Source organism: Chrysochloris asiatica, unplaced genomic scaffold (genome assembly GCF_000296735.1).
Source record: "Chrysochloris asiatica unplaced genomic scaffold, ChrAsi1.0 scaffold00042, whole genome shotgun sequence".
Classification (NCBI taxonomy): domain Eukaryota; kingdom Metazoa; phylum Chordata; class Mammalia; order Afrosoricida; family Chrysochloridae; genus Chrysochloris; species Chrysochloris asiatica.
The window spans coordinates 7,949,073-7,963,000 of record NW_006408560.1 but is presented as its reverse complement, the minus strand read 5'-3'; the positions used below and the strand labels follow the sequence as shown (position 1 = coordinate 7,963,000).

Sequence of the window (13,928 nt, the reverse complement as noted above, 5' to 3'; positions counted from 1 at the left end):
CAGCGGGAGAAAGACGAGGTTTTCTGCTCCCGTAAAGATTTACAGCCTCGGAAACCCTATACAAGGTCGCTATGAGTCGAAACGGACTCCACGGCACACTACCACCACCACCAAAGTACTAGAGTGCCCAGTGTCACTTAATAGAATCCTGTCATAGCCTGGGTCAGTGAGAGAGGGCAAGGGGCGTGAAGACTCAGAGCAGTAGTGGGAGGAGCTGAAGAATACGGCAGTCTTGAGGCCCTCGAAGCTCTGCTGCTTCTGCCTGCAAACGCCCCGCTTCCGTCTCGTCGGCCACCCGCAGGTAGTGGTGTTGAGTGCCGAGCGCTGAGAATCGAGCTGGCTGAGAGGCCCCTGGCGGCAGCGCAGTTTCGGTGGACGGCATGAGTTTGGCTGTGGGCCGAGCCCCCCGGAAGACCGCCGGGAACCGGCTTTCTGGGCTCCTGGAAGCCGAGGAGGAAGATGAGTTCTACCAGACGACTTATGGGGGTTTCACAGAGGCAAGAGCTGGGCCCAGGAAGAGGGAGGGGAGGAAGAGGAGTCCTGACAAAGAAGAAGGGGGCGGGGATAGAGAGGAGTGAGTCCTGGACGTTGATACTCGAGACCGGGTGGCAAAGTCTGAGGAATATAGTGTGAAGTCCTGTGAAAGAGAGCCCTGGACAGTGCTCAAGGGGCCAGGAATGGAGAGAGCCTCTTTAAAGGGAGACCCCAGAGAATGGCAGAAATCTGCTGTGTATTTCTCACTGTATCTCACCAGAATTCAGAAGTCTAGCACACGCAAGAAATATACTAATTGGCAAACTGCCTGATTGTTTACCTGAGGTATAGAAAATGTTCTCTCCAAAAATTAGGAGGGTTTAGCCCATTCCTTTTTCAGCTTTCAAGTCTCAATGTCTCCTTAGATAACTATTCCTTAACTAGTGCCCCCATTTCTTGCCTTCATAGAAAATACCTCGATTTGTAACAAGCAAAGATTTTGTTTGCTTATGTTTTATTAGTTTGTAAGCTCTATAACTTTAGAGAATGTGTTTTGCTCAACAGTATATGTTCCATCCCATGCCTAGTCTAATGTTGCTCGTTAGATTTCTATTGATGAATGAATTTCATTCATTAAATAGCGTTGGGAACCCAGATCATGCCAAGCACTGTGATAGATTCTAAGGAAACAGTATTAAAAACATCACTCTGCCCGTCTATTTTCCGTATCCTAGTGGGTTAACAACGGGAAGTTAAAATCGTTTGATAAGCATGAAAATAAAGAGATAAACATAGAGTTCTATAGTAACCCATAGGAGCCAGAGTTGTAATGGGATAGGCACCCAAGAAGGGATGATGTTTAAGCGTAAAACAGTATGGAAAATAGACTTTGACTGGCTGGGGATGGGAGCAGTCAGTACACTGGAAAGGGTGGGATGGACTGTGTAAAAGAATTGAGGTCCAAGTTTGATTTGAGACCTGTACACTTACCCTCGTTTTCCAGAGAATGAAGAGAGATAAAAATTCGTAAGGCTGGAATAAATAGGCGTGGACCAGATTATATAAAGGGCTGAATACCACATTAAGGTGTTTGGCACTTTGAACTGAGAAGATTTGTCCAAGTTCCACATGTACTTTCGACATAAAACTCTGTAATGAGGAGAATAGTTTGAAGGAACAAGACTAGAAACTAGGAAACTGGATTAGTCAGCAGCAAAACTTGAGGCAAGAGATGATGGTGGCCTGAACTGAAGTTGTGGCAGTGGGAAGGGAAATATGAATAGGGGGGTTCAAGAGAAACAAAATAAATAGAATCCACTGAACTTAGTGACTAATTAGGAGTCATTACTTAGCCCTACCTAAGTAGTTTAAAATAGAACTTTCTCATCCCTCCTTCAATGCTAATTCCCCTCTCATTTTCCTATTCCTGTCATTTTATGAGTAGTTATTAATATGTACTCTTGATGCTTCCAAAAAGGATTTAAGAAGGCTTATGATATAAACAAAAAGTAGGAACAGTAAAAATAGAGACCGATCAGATAATTATGCTAGGAGTCTATGCTGAAATGGTCCTAACAATTGATATTAAATTTAACTGTGAGCTTCCTGATATCTAATCCCAGAATTTTTTTAAAAAAATAAAAAGCGTGTGTAAGTACTTCAAAAGAGACAAGTTTATTCAGTATTAAATCCAAGAAAGAATTTATCATTTAAAAAATATCAATGATAGTGGTTTTGTAGATTCTCTTATCTAGTCATGTCTATTAATGATCTTCAGTAAAAGCCAAAGGAATGATAGTAAACCCATGATTTAGTGAAAGCATTTCAGTTTAGCACTAAGCTAATGTGTAGTTGAACTACTATCCTCTCGTGATCTGACTTAATACCAGTTAGAGCTGAGGAGATTAGTGTGTTCCCAGGCTGTCTTTCACAATGTCACTTGAGAAGAAATGATGGTCATCAGTGCGAGATTGAACTCTGGCTGGCTTGGAGTGTCACCCGTCAGTATTGTTTGCTTGCTTTGGTAGCATATGTACCAAGATTAGTCTGTTGGTCTGTATTACTGATTGAAGAGAGAGCCACATGTTTGAAGTGCCACCCAATTCAAGTGCTCTTTATCCCTTTCCTTTCCATGTTGGTTGTCATTCTATTCTAGCCCTAACCTGCATCACCTTCAGGTTAAGGCTGTACTCCAAGCTCTGTGTTTAAGTCCATATAACCATCCTCAGAGCTTTCTCAAATACCCCTTTGTAAACACTGTTTTCACCTCCCCCAAATATTTCCCATTTCCACGCTTCCCCATTACCTGTAATAGTACCCAACTGGTTCTCCCAACATACCTGAAGAATGAAACATTTCTCACAGTGCCTTTAGTTTACTTCAACAGTAATTATCAGTTCTAGGATAAGTAAGAGGAGGGAGAGGATTGATAATCACTAGCCTGCAGGTTCAAATCATAACTTTATTATCCTGACATTTACTAAAACAACCTTCTTTTCAAATTTGATAGACCTGAAGGACAATTAATGTTATGAGACTGATTGTGTTGGATCCAAAGGCCTTCAGCTAGGAAGTCTACTTACCAGCAACAAATCTTCTGCTTTACTTGGTTTAAATCCTTATTCCATAATGCATTCCATAAATTTGCTTTACACATTCCAGCTTCTGTACTTTTGTTCCCCTATTTGCTCTTCTCTCTTGACTGTCTTAAATAACTATACCTACTCCTCACTTACCAACATGGTTAGGTTCCAAAGGCCAGGTGTTACATGAAAATTTGCATTACATGAAAATGGAGGATGAGTGTATCATTACATAACTGCCACATTACATCATTACATAACTGGTAAATCACTGAATCATAGCTCTTATCAGTTGACAGATAACCTTAACTATCACAGCCAGTGTTCCTCTTGTCTTGCACCGTGGCATTTGTTACTGCCAGATGTACTTAGTAAATGTGCAAGATATTCATATAGATTTTTTTGACTATCATAAATATGAAATGTCAGATAACAAGGTAATTGATAAATGAGTTGTAAGTGTACTACCATTACTTTAAACATAGCTCAAGCTCTCTTCATCCTTTAGTGCCTAATGCAGAGTTCAACAAAACCATGGCCTATAGATCAAATCCTTCCCACCGCTAGTTTCTATTTGTCCCTGACACCTGGACTAAGGTTTAGACCTTCCCATACCACTTAATAGAAAGTGTAACATTTTATTGTCATTTGGTACTGTATGTGTTATCTTGTATTAAAACTTTTTCTTTTTATGATTATGTCCTGTCCTCCAGTAGACTGTGAGCTCATAGAAAGTAGAGACTAAACCATATCCTTTTGTTCTCTAGCACTTAACACAGCCTGCTGTAGGTAAAGGACAGTCAGTGAATATTGGAAAGGGCTGGTGCTGGAGCCAAATGCCGTCAACAAGGAATGTTTTTTTTCTAAGAAAGATGAACAACTGCCTTGGGAACTAATGTGGGGCAACTCTTAGCAGAAAAACAAAGAGATTTTATTCCTCCTGGAAGGTCATTGGTATCTACCAGTGCCTGCCAGCCCTCCTTTCCTTTTTTTTTTTTTTGCCATGAAACTTTTCTTGAAGTCATTAAAAAGAGTAATCTAACAATTTCATGCAAACATTATTAATATTACAATATACCAGAAATTTGAATCTTTTAATCTATTTAAACAAATGAGAAATTTTGAATGTCAACTAAAAAATCACAAAGGGATACATAATTGCTTAAAAAATATCCGAGTAGATATATGACCAAAAAAGTTTTGAAGACCATTGCTCTTAAAGAGTGATTTTCAAACTTCACAAAATTCACCTGGGGAGTTGAGCACTGTAAATCTTAAGATTGTCCACAGTCACTTTGTTCTTTTCTTTTTTAAAAAATAAATGTTTTATTGTGAATTATGTGATTGTTTACATGGGAGAACATTGGCTTTACATTCATCCTATCATATATCATTTCATTGCCATGGTTACAATCCCCTCCATGCATTATCAAACAACCAAAGGGTATATCCCGCAAGCCTGCCTCTCTGTCATCAGCACACAGCGCCTCTCCCTCTCTGGGGTCTTGAGTCCCCAGCCACTCCATCTCTTCACATCATCGTCTCTGCCTCCATCTCTGGCATCACTGTTTCTCTGAGTAGGGTCCCACACTCCGCTCTTCTCCCTTGATGGTCCCGCTCCTAGACTGCAAAGTCAACCACTCCCCTCCCCTCCTTTTGCTACAAAACGTCTGCCTTTACATTTCCAATCCTCACAGTCCTGATAGCAGTTACACACTATTGTACCACAAAGTCCTATCCGCATCTCCTTTCATCAGCCCCACTCAGACAGATTGGATTCCACTCAGTGGAGATTCTACCTTCCTCCACGCCCTCTGGGTCTAGGCTCCCTCTTGAAAGCTTGTAAGCCAGTCACTTCTTACCTTTGTAGTCCCCCCATCTTGGGTAGCCAATGTCCAAGTTGCCCATTCCTGTCTACCCTATGTACTGAGGGGGCAGGAATGATCCTCGCTGTAAAGATTTGTTCCCTCTTTTGAGCTACTGCATCCATAGGTATAGGTCAAGTTCATCAAACTGTATCAGATTACTCTTTTTTTTCCCCTCTTCTTTCTTCTTCTAGTTGAGTTCTGATCATCCAGCCATTGAAGCCAGGTCAAGTGGGAATTATCTGCAAATGTGGTTGTTCTTGTGCGTATGCCCTCATTTCTTCTCAGCTGGACACTTCACTCTTCACTCTAGTCCTTTGTGGCTATGTCACTGACTCTGGGCCAAGGAATCCCCAGGTCTTGTCATACTGCTGACCAACTAGATCTCCACCTAGGTTCACAGGAGTCTATTGAACACAGTAGGACTTAGCTCGCAGCTTCATTGCTGTTTTTTCCTCACTTCCCCTTATCGGTGACCCATGTGGTTACCAGTCAGACGGCATGCCTGCTCGTGTATTCCCCTTGAGTCTTAGTCTTGGAAGGGGGTTTGCCCTGAGGGGACCCGACCACTTGCCTTGGTGTCTCCTGGGCAAGCAACTTGCTTGTTCTTATAGTAGTCAGTTGGACTGCTGTTAATTGTTTTTGATTTTTCCTGTCAGTCTTTCTTTCAAGAAGTATCTTCTGGCCTTCTAGCCGCTCCAGGCTGGTCTGCTTGTCCTTTCAAGTGGAGATTTCCCACTTCAGAAGATTCTGGATGGGGGTCAGGATTCCAGCTATGGTCTTATGCAATGCAGCGGCTCTTCAGGAAGCCTCTTTCACTGGGTACATTGTAGCCCTATTTTAGGTATTCCAATCAGTTATAGGCAGAAGACAGATTTATAAGCTGTCTATGGTGATATTTCTGGCTATTCCTTTCTCTACCCCTCAGGTGTCTATTTTATGATGGCATGCAAGGGAAACCAAGATTCAAAAGACAGCCAAGCATCTTAACATTAGTTCCCCCCTTTCGCCCATTCAAACCATGCCTCAATCCCTGTATCCCAGAGTCCTGTTGTTCCAAGGTTGTGCATACATCATTCTTTACTCTGTCCCACTTAGCTCATGCAAACCTGCTTAACTGTTCTCCCATCCGCCTTGTTCTTCCATTCCCCTTCCCCTTCTTGTGTATTGCCCCCCTTCCCAGCACCCAAACTATCCTGTGGCTATTCCCTACCCTTCCTGCTCCACCTTCCCCTCCCTCCCTTCACCCCAGCCCCCACTTCCCAGTAACCAGCAAAGAATTTTTTTTTCTCCTCCACCCCTTTTAGTATGGGTTCTTTTTCTTAGTCTTTTACAGTAGTGGTCCTATGCAGTATTTCACCTTTTGTGACTGACTAATTTCACTCAACACAATGTTCTCAAGGTTCATCCATGTTATGTGATAGCTTATAGCTACCTTGTTGTTCTTCCTCCTTTCCTTTTGCCATCAGGAATCAGGAGATGATGAGTATCAAGGGGACCAGTCAGACACAGAGGATGAGGTAGACTCTGACTTTGATATCGATGAAGGGGATGAACCATCCAGTGATGGAGAAACAGAAGAGCCAAGAAGGAAACGCCGAATAGTCACCAAGGCCTATAAGGTACACAGGCATTCCTGCTTTTCTTGGGCTGCTTTAGTTTCCATTCTCCCTTCATCAGTAACCAGTACTCCCCACGCCAGTCCCATTTGCTACAGTGTTAGTTTTCTGAAGATTCTAGGCCTCTTTCTCCCTGTTTCTTCTGTTCCCTGTCTCTGATCCCCCATCTGTCTCCAGGAGCCTCTCAAGAGTCTGAGACCTCGAAAGGTCAGCACCCCAGCTGGTAGCTCTCAGAAGACCCGAGAAGAGAAAGCATTGCTGCCACTAGAACTACAGGATGATGGTTCTGACAGTGAGTAGGGATTTTTTTAGGGGGTGGGCTGAGTGGTTTTCCCACAGACTGATTTTGGGAAGTGTGGTGGTGGTGGTTGTGTGCCATGGAGTCAGTTCCGACTCACAGCAACTATGTATAGGGTTTCTGAGGCTATAAATCTTTGTGGAAGCAGAAAGCCTCGTCTTTCTGCTATACAGCTGGTAGTTTCGAACTGCTGACCTTGAGATTAGCAGCCCAACTCATAACCACTGCATTACCAGAGCTCCTTTGGGAAGCATAATCCTATGTATTTATTTCTAGGACTAGAGGACAGGTGATAGGCGGACTCAGTATCAGATAACGATGAGTACTATAAGCGTAGAATTGCCTGAGTGCCCATAGAATACAAAGCCTTATATTAAGAGATTATTGCACTGTGGGTTAAAGCGCTGGTCTGCAGAGCCAGTTTGGATTGCGTGGTTGGCGGTTCAAGCTCATGAGCTGCTCCTAGGAAATCCTGTACAGGGTCGTTATGGGTTGGAACCAACTCAACGCACTTAGCAACAATATCAGTATGAAAAAAAATTTTTAAAGGGTTTATAGCTCACTTTATGTGGCAGAAAATGAAGTTACATGTAGGCCATGTTGTTGTTATTAAGCACTGTCAAGTCACTTCCAACCCATATAGAGCCTGTTGTATAGGGTTTCTGACGAGTGTCTGGTGAACTTGAACTGTTGACTTTGCAGTTCAAACAGACTTTGTATTCCAGCACATTAACCCACAGTGCCACACATAGAGACACATAAAAGAACAAAGCAACCAATTCTCAATTTTACCATTTAGCTTATTTTTGGAATGCTCCTCTCAAATTAGGAGGTTACTAATTATTTTTAATATTAGGTCATTGCAAAACACAGAAGGATAAATCTTTTATCATTGAGGACAGAACTTAAGTATTTTCAAGCTAATAAAAAATACATTTGAAAGATCGGTTGATCTGTTCCCTTACATTACTATGATTACTCAAGCAATTAGTATAGTATTTATCAAGGGGAAAGCCTCTTGACTAATTATGAAGAAAGTGAATAAATTGTAAGTATAAGAGGGCTTCCTTTAGAGGAGATGGTTATGTGTCATAAAAGACAAAGACCTAACATAGAAAAGATGTGTTAACCTGGGCGAGTGGGGTAAAAAAAGACAAAGGCTTAGAAATAGTTTCAGATTAGAGAAAACTAAAGAGATGTGATAAATAAATGTAATTCTGCATCCTACACTGGATCCTTGCTGGAGGCAGTAAACATGATATAAAGGGCATTAACGGGTAGGTTGACAAAATTGGGATATGGATGACAGATTTAAGATAATATATCAGTGTGAAATTTCCTGAGATTGACAGCTATGTTATAGTTAATATAAAGAATATCTTTATTCTTAGGAAATACACACTAAAGTGTTTAGAGGGAAAGGGCTATGATGTATACAACTTAAAATGGTTCAGAAAAAAATAAATACATATACACACAGAAAGCAAATGGGCAGAATGTTTGTAGTAGGTGATCTGAATAAAGGGCACATGAGTGTTTTTTTACTATTGCAACTTTTTTTATAAGTTTGAAATTATTTCCAAATAAAAAGTATAATTAAAAAAAAAAAAGAGTAAAGGGGGCAATCATGATTACAAAGATTTTTTTCCTTTCTAATTCTCTTCTCAGGTCGGAAGTCCATGCGTCAGTCTACAGCTGAGCATACACGACAAACATTTCTTCGGGTACAGGAAAGGCAGGGCCAGTCACGGCGGCGAAAGGGACCCCACTATGAGCGACCGCTGACTCAAGAGGAACTGCTTAGGGAGGCCAAAATCACAGAGGAGCTTAACCTCCGTTCACTGGGTCAGTCCTTGGTTTCAGTGGGTAGGGGGGCTACGGAGCATGAGAAAAGCTGTGAGACTTGGAAGAGTAGAACTGGAGCAATAGGGATTTGGAATGAGCAACTCAGAAAGAATAGGGGAGAGTAGGTAATTGGATCAGTGGACTTGTGAGCACTTGTAATAGCAACCTGTGTTGAGGTTGTTGTTGTGAAGTGCCGTTGAGTCAGTTCTGACCCATCGCGACCCTGTATAGGGTTTCCGAGGAGCATCTGGTGATCTTGAAGAATAACATAGGACTGTGCTCAAATTCTAGTTCTCCTATTTACTTTCTATGGAGTCCTGTTGTGGTGCTATAGGATTAGCACTGGACTGCTAACCACAAGGTCAGCGGTTCAAACCCACCAGTTGCTCCTCAGAAACTCGATACAGCTTCGCTGTGAGTGGGAACTGACTCCACAGCATTTAACTACAACATTCACTTGCTATAAGACTGCAGAATTATTATATAACTTGTATGTTGCTTTCCTTGTTCACTAAACAAGATACAGTGTCTACTGCTATGACTTTAATGAAACGTTCTTTTGGTGAGCCCTCATCAGAATTGCCTTTTATGTCCATAATTCTATCCATAGTCTCTTCAAGCAATCTAGACTTTTGCTATTGTTGTTGTTGTCAAGTGCCATTGAGTCAGTTCTGACTCATAGCGACCCTGAATAGGGTTTCTGAGGAGCAACTGGTGGGTTTGAACCACAGAAGTTACCTCAAAACACTTCCAGCCTCTACCCATTACCCAAAGGAGCTCTGGTAGCGTAGTGGTTATGAATAGGGTTGCGACCCCGAAGGTCAACAGTTCGAAACTACCAGCTGTTCCATGGGAGAAAGATGAGGCTTTCTGTTCCCATAAAGATTTACAGCCTCGGAAACCCTATACAGGGTCGCTATGAGTCGGAACCAACTCAACGGCACACTACTACTACCACCACCACCTGTTACCCAATTCTAAAACCTCTTCTACATTTTAGGTATCAGAGGAGTACCCCACTCTTACAGTACCCAAAGAAGTCTCAAATAAGAAGGGAGTGTATAGGTGGATGGTGGAGTAGTATCTAGTACTGTTGCTATAAGAGAAATACCACAAACTAGTGACTTTAACAAACTTATTTTTGTACAGTTTCAGCAACTACAAGTCTAAATTTAGGGTAGTGGTTTTAAGGGAGGATGACTTTCTCTCTTGGCTCTAGATGAAGGTCTTTGTCTCCTTGAACGTCTGCTCCTGAGCAATCTTCATATGGCCTGGCATCTCTCATCTACCAGTCTCTATGTCTCTCATTTGCTTGTTTAATCTCTGTGTCTTAAAAGAGATGGACTCGACACACATCCTTTACTAATCCTATCTCGTTAACACAATAAAGAACACCTATTCCCAAATGAAATTATAACCACAGGCATAATTTTCGGGAAAGCAATTCAATCCATAACACCTGTTGTGTAATTTTTCTCCAGTAGCACTCAGCAGCCCAAATCTGGCAGGAATTTAGATGATTGGCAAGAGAATGACTGAAATGATGAATTGAGGAATTGAAGCTGGAAATTAAAAAGGAAAATGAAGATTAGAGGGGTCTGGTAGATAGTGAGAATGAGGAGGTACCATATACTGCTCGAGCTACTGAAGAGGTAGAGAAAGAGGGATGTCTTGAGTCACGGAGCAAACAGGATAGTCTATTGTGGTCAGAGCCTTGGATGTATCATTTTAACATTTTAGAGTTGGGTGATACTTTCAGGCAGTGACAGTCTAGGCTGTAGTTGTAGCAGGACGGAGGAACTGAAGTATTATAGATGAGACGGTTTTTAGAGATTAGATGATAAACTGGGTACCCATGTGGACTTTGAAGTCACCAGGGTCAGGGTGACTTAAGATGATAGCAAATGGAACGGAGAGGAAAACTAGTGGAAGTCAGTGCCCAAGTATTCAGTGAGTAAGGGAGTGACAGTGATTAGGAGGGAGAAAGGGTAACCTAGACTGTGGACACCAGTCTCAAAAGAAGGGAGTTTGTAGGTGGCTGGAGTAGTGATCCGAAAGCTGCAGTGTGGGACACAGGCATTCCTGTGTGGGATGTGAGAAAACCAGCAGCCTTCACTAGAGGATCATGGATAAGACAAGTTGTGGAAAGGATGCTCAGTGAGGAGCTTGAGGGTATAGGTGAATTGCTGATTATAAAGTAGGAGTTCCAAACAATAAAGGAAGTGTTACAGAGGAGGGAAAGAGTTGGAGGCTGGATCAAGGAAGAGAAAACATTTTCATCAATCAGAATTCAAGTTAAGGAAGAGTCCAGAGCAGAACAAAACTACAAGACTGAAAATAGGGGATCTGGGTTGTCAGTCTGTGATCAAGTTGAAAAAATGTTGAGTCACTGAAGGGGTGTACAGAGTGACTTTTTTTGTCAGACTTACAGAGGATTGTGTTCATGCTGCATGAACACTTCTAAGGAGGACACAGAATTGGAGTTTGTTCTGAGGACAGGGACTAGGAATATTTTGTTTGAGTCCTGTAATGTGCAGAATGCTGCATGCCTGGTACTACATAGATAATCTGAGTTACAGTCACTACCCTTTAAGAGAAAGACATAACCAACATCAGAATGCTTTAGAACAGTGTCAATATAGTGTCTAGGGGCCCTGTGGTAAATTGGAGAAGGGGGCCTAAAAGGAGCAATTACTCCAGTAGGCTGATTGTTACAATGTGAGAATACAGATCCAGGGTTATCAGGTTTTCTTAATTTTCACGAGGAACCAGAAAATTATGTGTTTAAATGTAATTCCTTACTAGTTCATATTTTTCTGTAAAATATTGTATAAATCAATTATAAATACTTAAATGATCTCACACCTTGCAAACTCTGCCACAGACTGTGCTAAGGACAGTAACAGAAAGAGTATGCTAGGCCCAGTGGAAGCAAAAGGAAGGAGTGACTCAAACCATGTCGTCTGAGGAATGGTTCAGTGAGATAGGTCTGACCAGCCTGGAGAGGATTCAATAGAGACACGGATACTTATTTCACCTGTTTAAAGAATCATCATGTGGAAGATGAGACTTGAGCCCTAATGGCCTTAAAAAGTAAAACAGTGACATCAGGAAGAATATTTCAATTCAGCCTGGGAAAGAAAGAACTCTATAATGTCTGTTGTTGTGTGCCATCAAGTTGGTTCCCACTCATAGCAACACTAGAGGGTTTCCAAGAGCGATTGGTGGGTTTGAACGAACTGTGGACCTTTCAGTTACCGGTCCCGTGCTTATCCTCCAGCACCACATGGGGGCTCCTATAATGTTTAGAGATGCCTAATGAGCTGCCTTGGAAGGAAGGACGTTGATAGGGCATTTTCAGAGGAAATTCTGGTACCTTTGTGGGGGAATGAACAGGCTTATCATCAGAGAGTCCCTTCAAACTGTGAGTTGCTACACTTCTGTGTGGGTGAGGAACCAAGTATACTTGAGACATATAGGAAGAGCAGGGTGGATACTGAGAATATCAAACAGAAAACTAATAGGAGGTGCTAGAGGGTTTAGTCAGGAGTCCTGGTGTGGCACTGTGGGTTAATGCACCAGACTGCAAAGCCGTTTGAACTGCAAGGTTGGTGGTTCAAGCTTACCAGCGTTTCCTTTGAAACTCTATACAAGGTTGCTATGGGTTGGAACCTACTCGACAGCACTTCACAACAACAACAACAGAGGGTTTAGTTACAGGACTTCTCATAGTTGACTTGAGTAGTGGCTAGACAGCCAGGAAGATAATTAAGATCATGGAACAGTACTGAGGAATAGGAAGAGGGGAAACATTGACCATTTCCTCACTCCTTCTTTTTACCCTGAAGAGACATATGAGCGGCTTGAGGCTGACAAAAAGAAACAGGTTCACAAGAAACGGAAGTGCCCTGGGCCCATAATCACCTACCATTCCGTGACAGTGCCACTTGTTGGGGAGCCAGGTCCTAAGGAAGAGAACGTCGATGTAGAAGGGTAAGTGATTCTTGAGGGAAAAGGAAAGGGGTTCATATTCTCTTGCCCCATTCCCTTTACCTTCCTCACATAGTTCACCGTAACACTCAGATATCTTTCAGATTCCTTCCTTCAGCTCTTTCTTTTTCTGACTTCTTTCTCTCTTTCTTGTTTTTCTCTATTACTTAATATGTTCTCTCAAATGTACTATCAGTCTGCCTCCTTTTTCTCTCTCCTCATTTTTTATCTCTTTCGTTATCTGTTTTCTTCTCTCCTTAGCTCCTTATTTATGTTTTTTTCTCTCTTTTGCCCTCAGACTTGATCCTGCTCCCACGGCTTCTGCATTGACTCCCCATGCTGGAACTGGACCAGTCATCCCCCCTCCCCGCTGCTCACGTACCTTCATCACATTTAGTGATGATGCAACATTCGAGGAATGGTTCCCCCAGGGTCGGCCTCCAAAAGTCCCTGTTCGGGAAGTCTGCCCAGTAACTCATCGCCCAGCCTTATACAGGGACCCTGTTACAGACATACCCTATGCTACTGCTCGAGCTTTCAAGATCATTCGTGAGGCCTACAAGAAATACATTACTGCCCACGGACTGCCACCAACGGCCTCAGCTCTTGGCCCTGGCCCACCACTTCCTGAGCCCCTCCCTGGCCCTGGGCCCCGAGCCTTGCGTCAAAAAATTGTTATCAAATGAAGATGTCTACTCCTTAGAAACCTTTATACTATTCCGTCTTGGGTCTCTCAACGTTCCCCCTCCTCTCTCTGCTTCTCTCTATCCTCTCTGATATTTCTTTCCCCAACCCGTTTTTCTTTCCCCTTAGTTCCTGCTGGTTTGATGTTTTTTTAATCTAATAAAATTGATGATCCCTTTTGACTGGTGCTTACTATACGGTTAGAAACCAGGAGTATTTATTTGTGAATGTCTATATTTTATAGCCTTTATTTTGCGCCACCATTTTTTAAATTATACTCTTCCAACTAGATTATAAAAAATGCCTTAAACTTAGTCACCAAACAAAATTATATTCATGTTTATATTCCTTAGAAAACTGCTTTGAATATTATGTTGTTAAGTGCTGTCGAGTCAGTTCTGACTCATAGTGACCCTGTATAGGGTTTCCAAGGAGTGGCTGGTGGGTATGAACTGCCAGCCTTGTGGTTAGCAGTCCAGTGTTTATCCTATAGCACCATACCAACAGGCACCAGATGCTTACTAAATCAATTATTATGGAACTCCAGAGTCTAGGACTCAGGCTTGTGGGA

General features: G+C 42.2%; 1 protein-coding gene across 2 annotated transcripts; it reads left to right on the top strand.

Moving 5' to 3' along the window:
- The first annotated feature begins 336 nt into the window (after window positions 1-336).
- VPS72 (vacuolar protein sorting 72 homolog (S. cerevisiae)) lies at window positions 337-13,532 on the top strand. Of its 2 annotated transcripts, none has more exons than XM_006861405.1 (6): window positions 337-497; window positions 6,391-6,543; window positions 6,718-6,832; window positions 8,507-8,683; window positions 12,532-12,676; window positions 12,972-13,532. In XM_006861405.1, exons 1-6 carry the CDS (start codon window positions 381-383, stop codon window positions 13,357-13,359), a joined length of 1,095 nt encoding a protein of 364 aa, XP_006861467.1. In that variant the 5' UTR covers window positions 337-380; the 3' UTR covers window positions 13,360-13,532. The 2 variants fall into 2 exon arrangements, with proteins under 2 accessions (XP_006861467.1, XP_006861466.1); XM_006861404.1 differs by having other exon boundaries at window positions 381-497; window positions 12,939-13,359.
- Window positions 13,533-13,928: the final 396 nt, after the last annotated feature.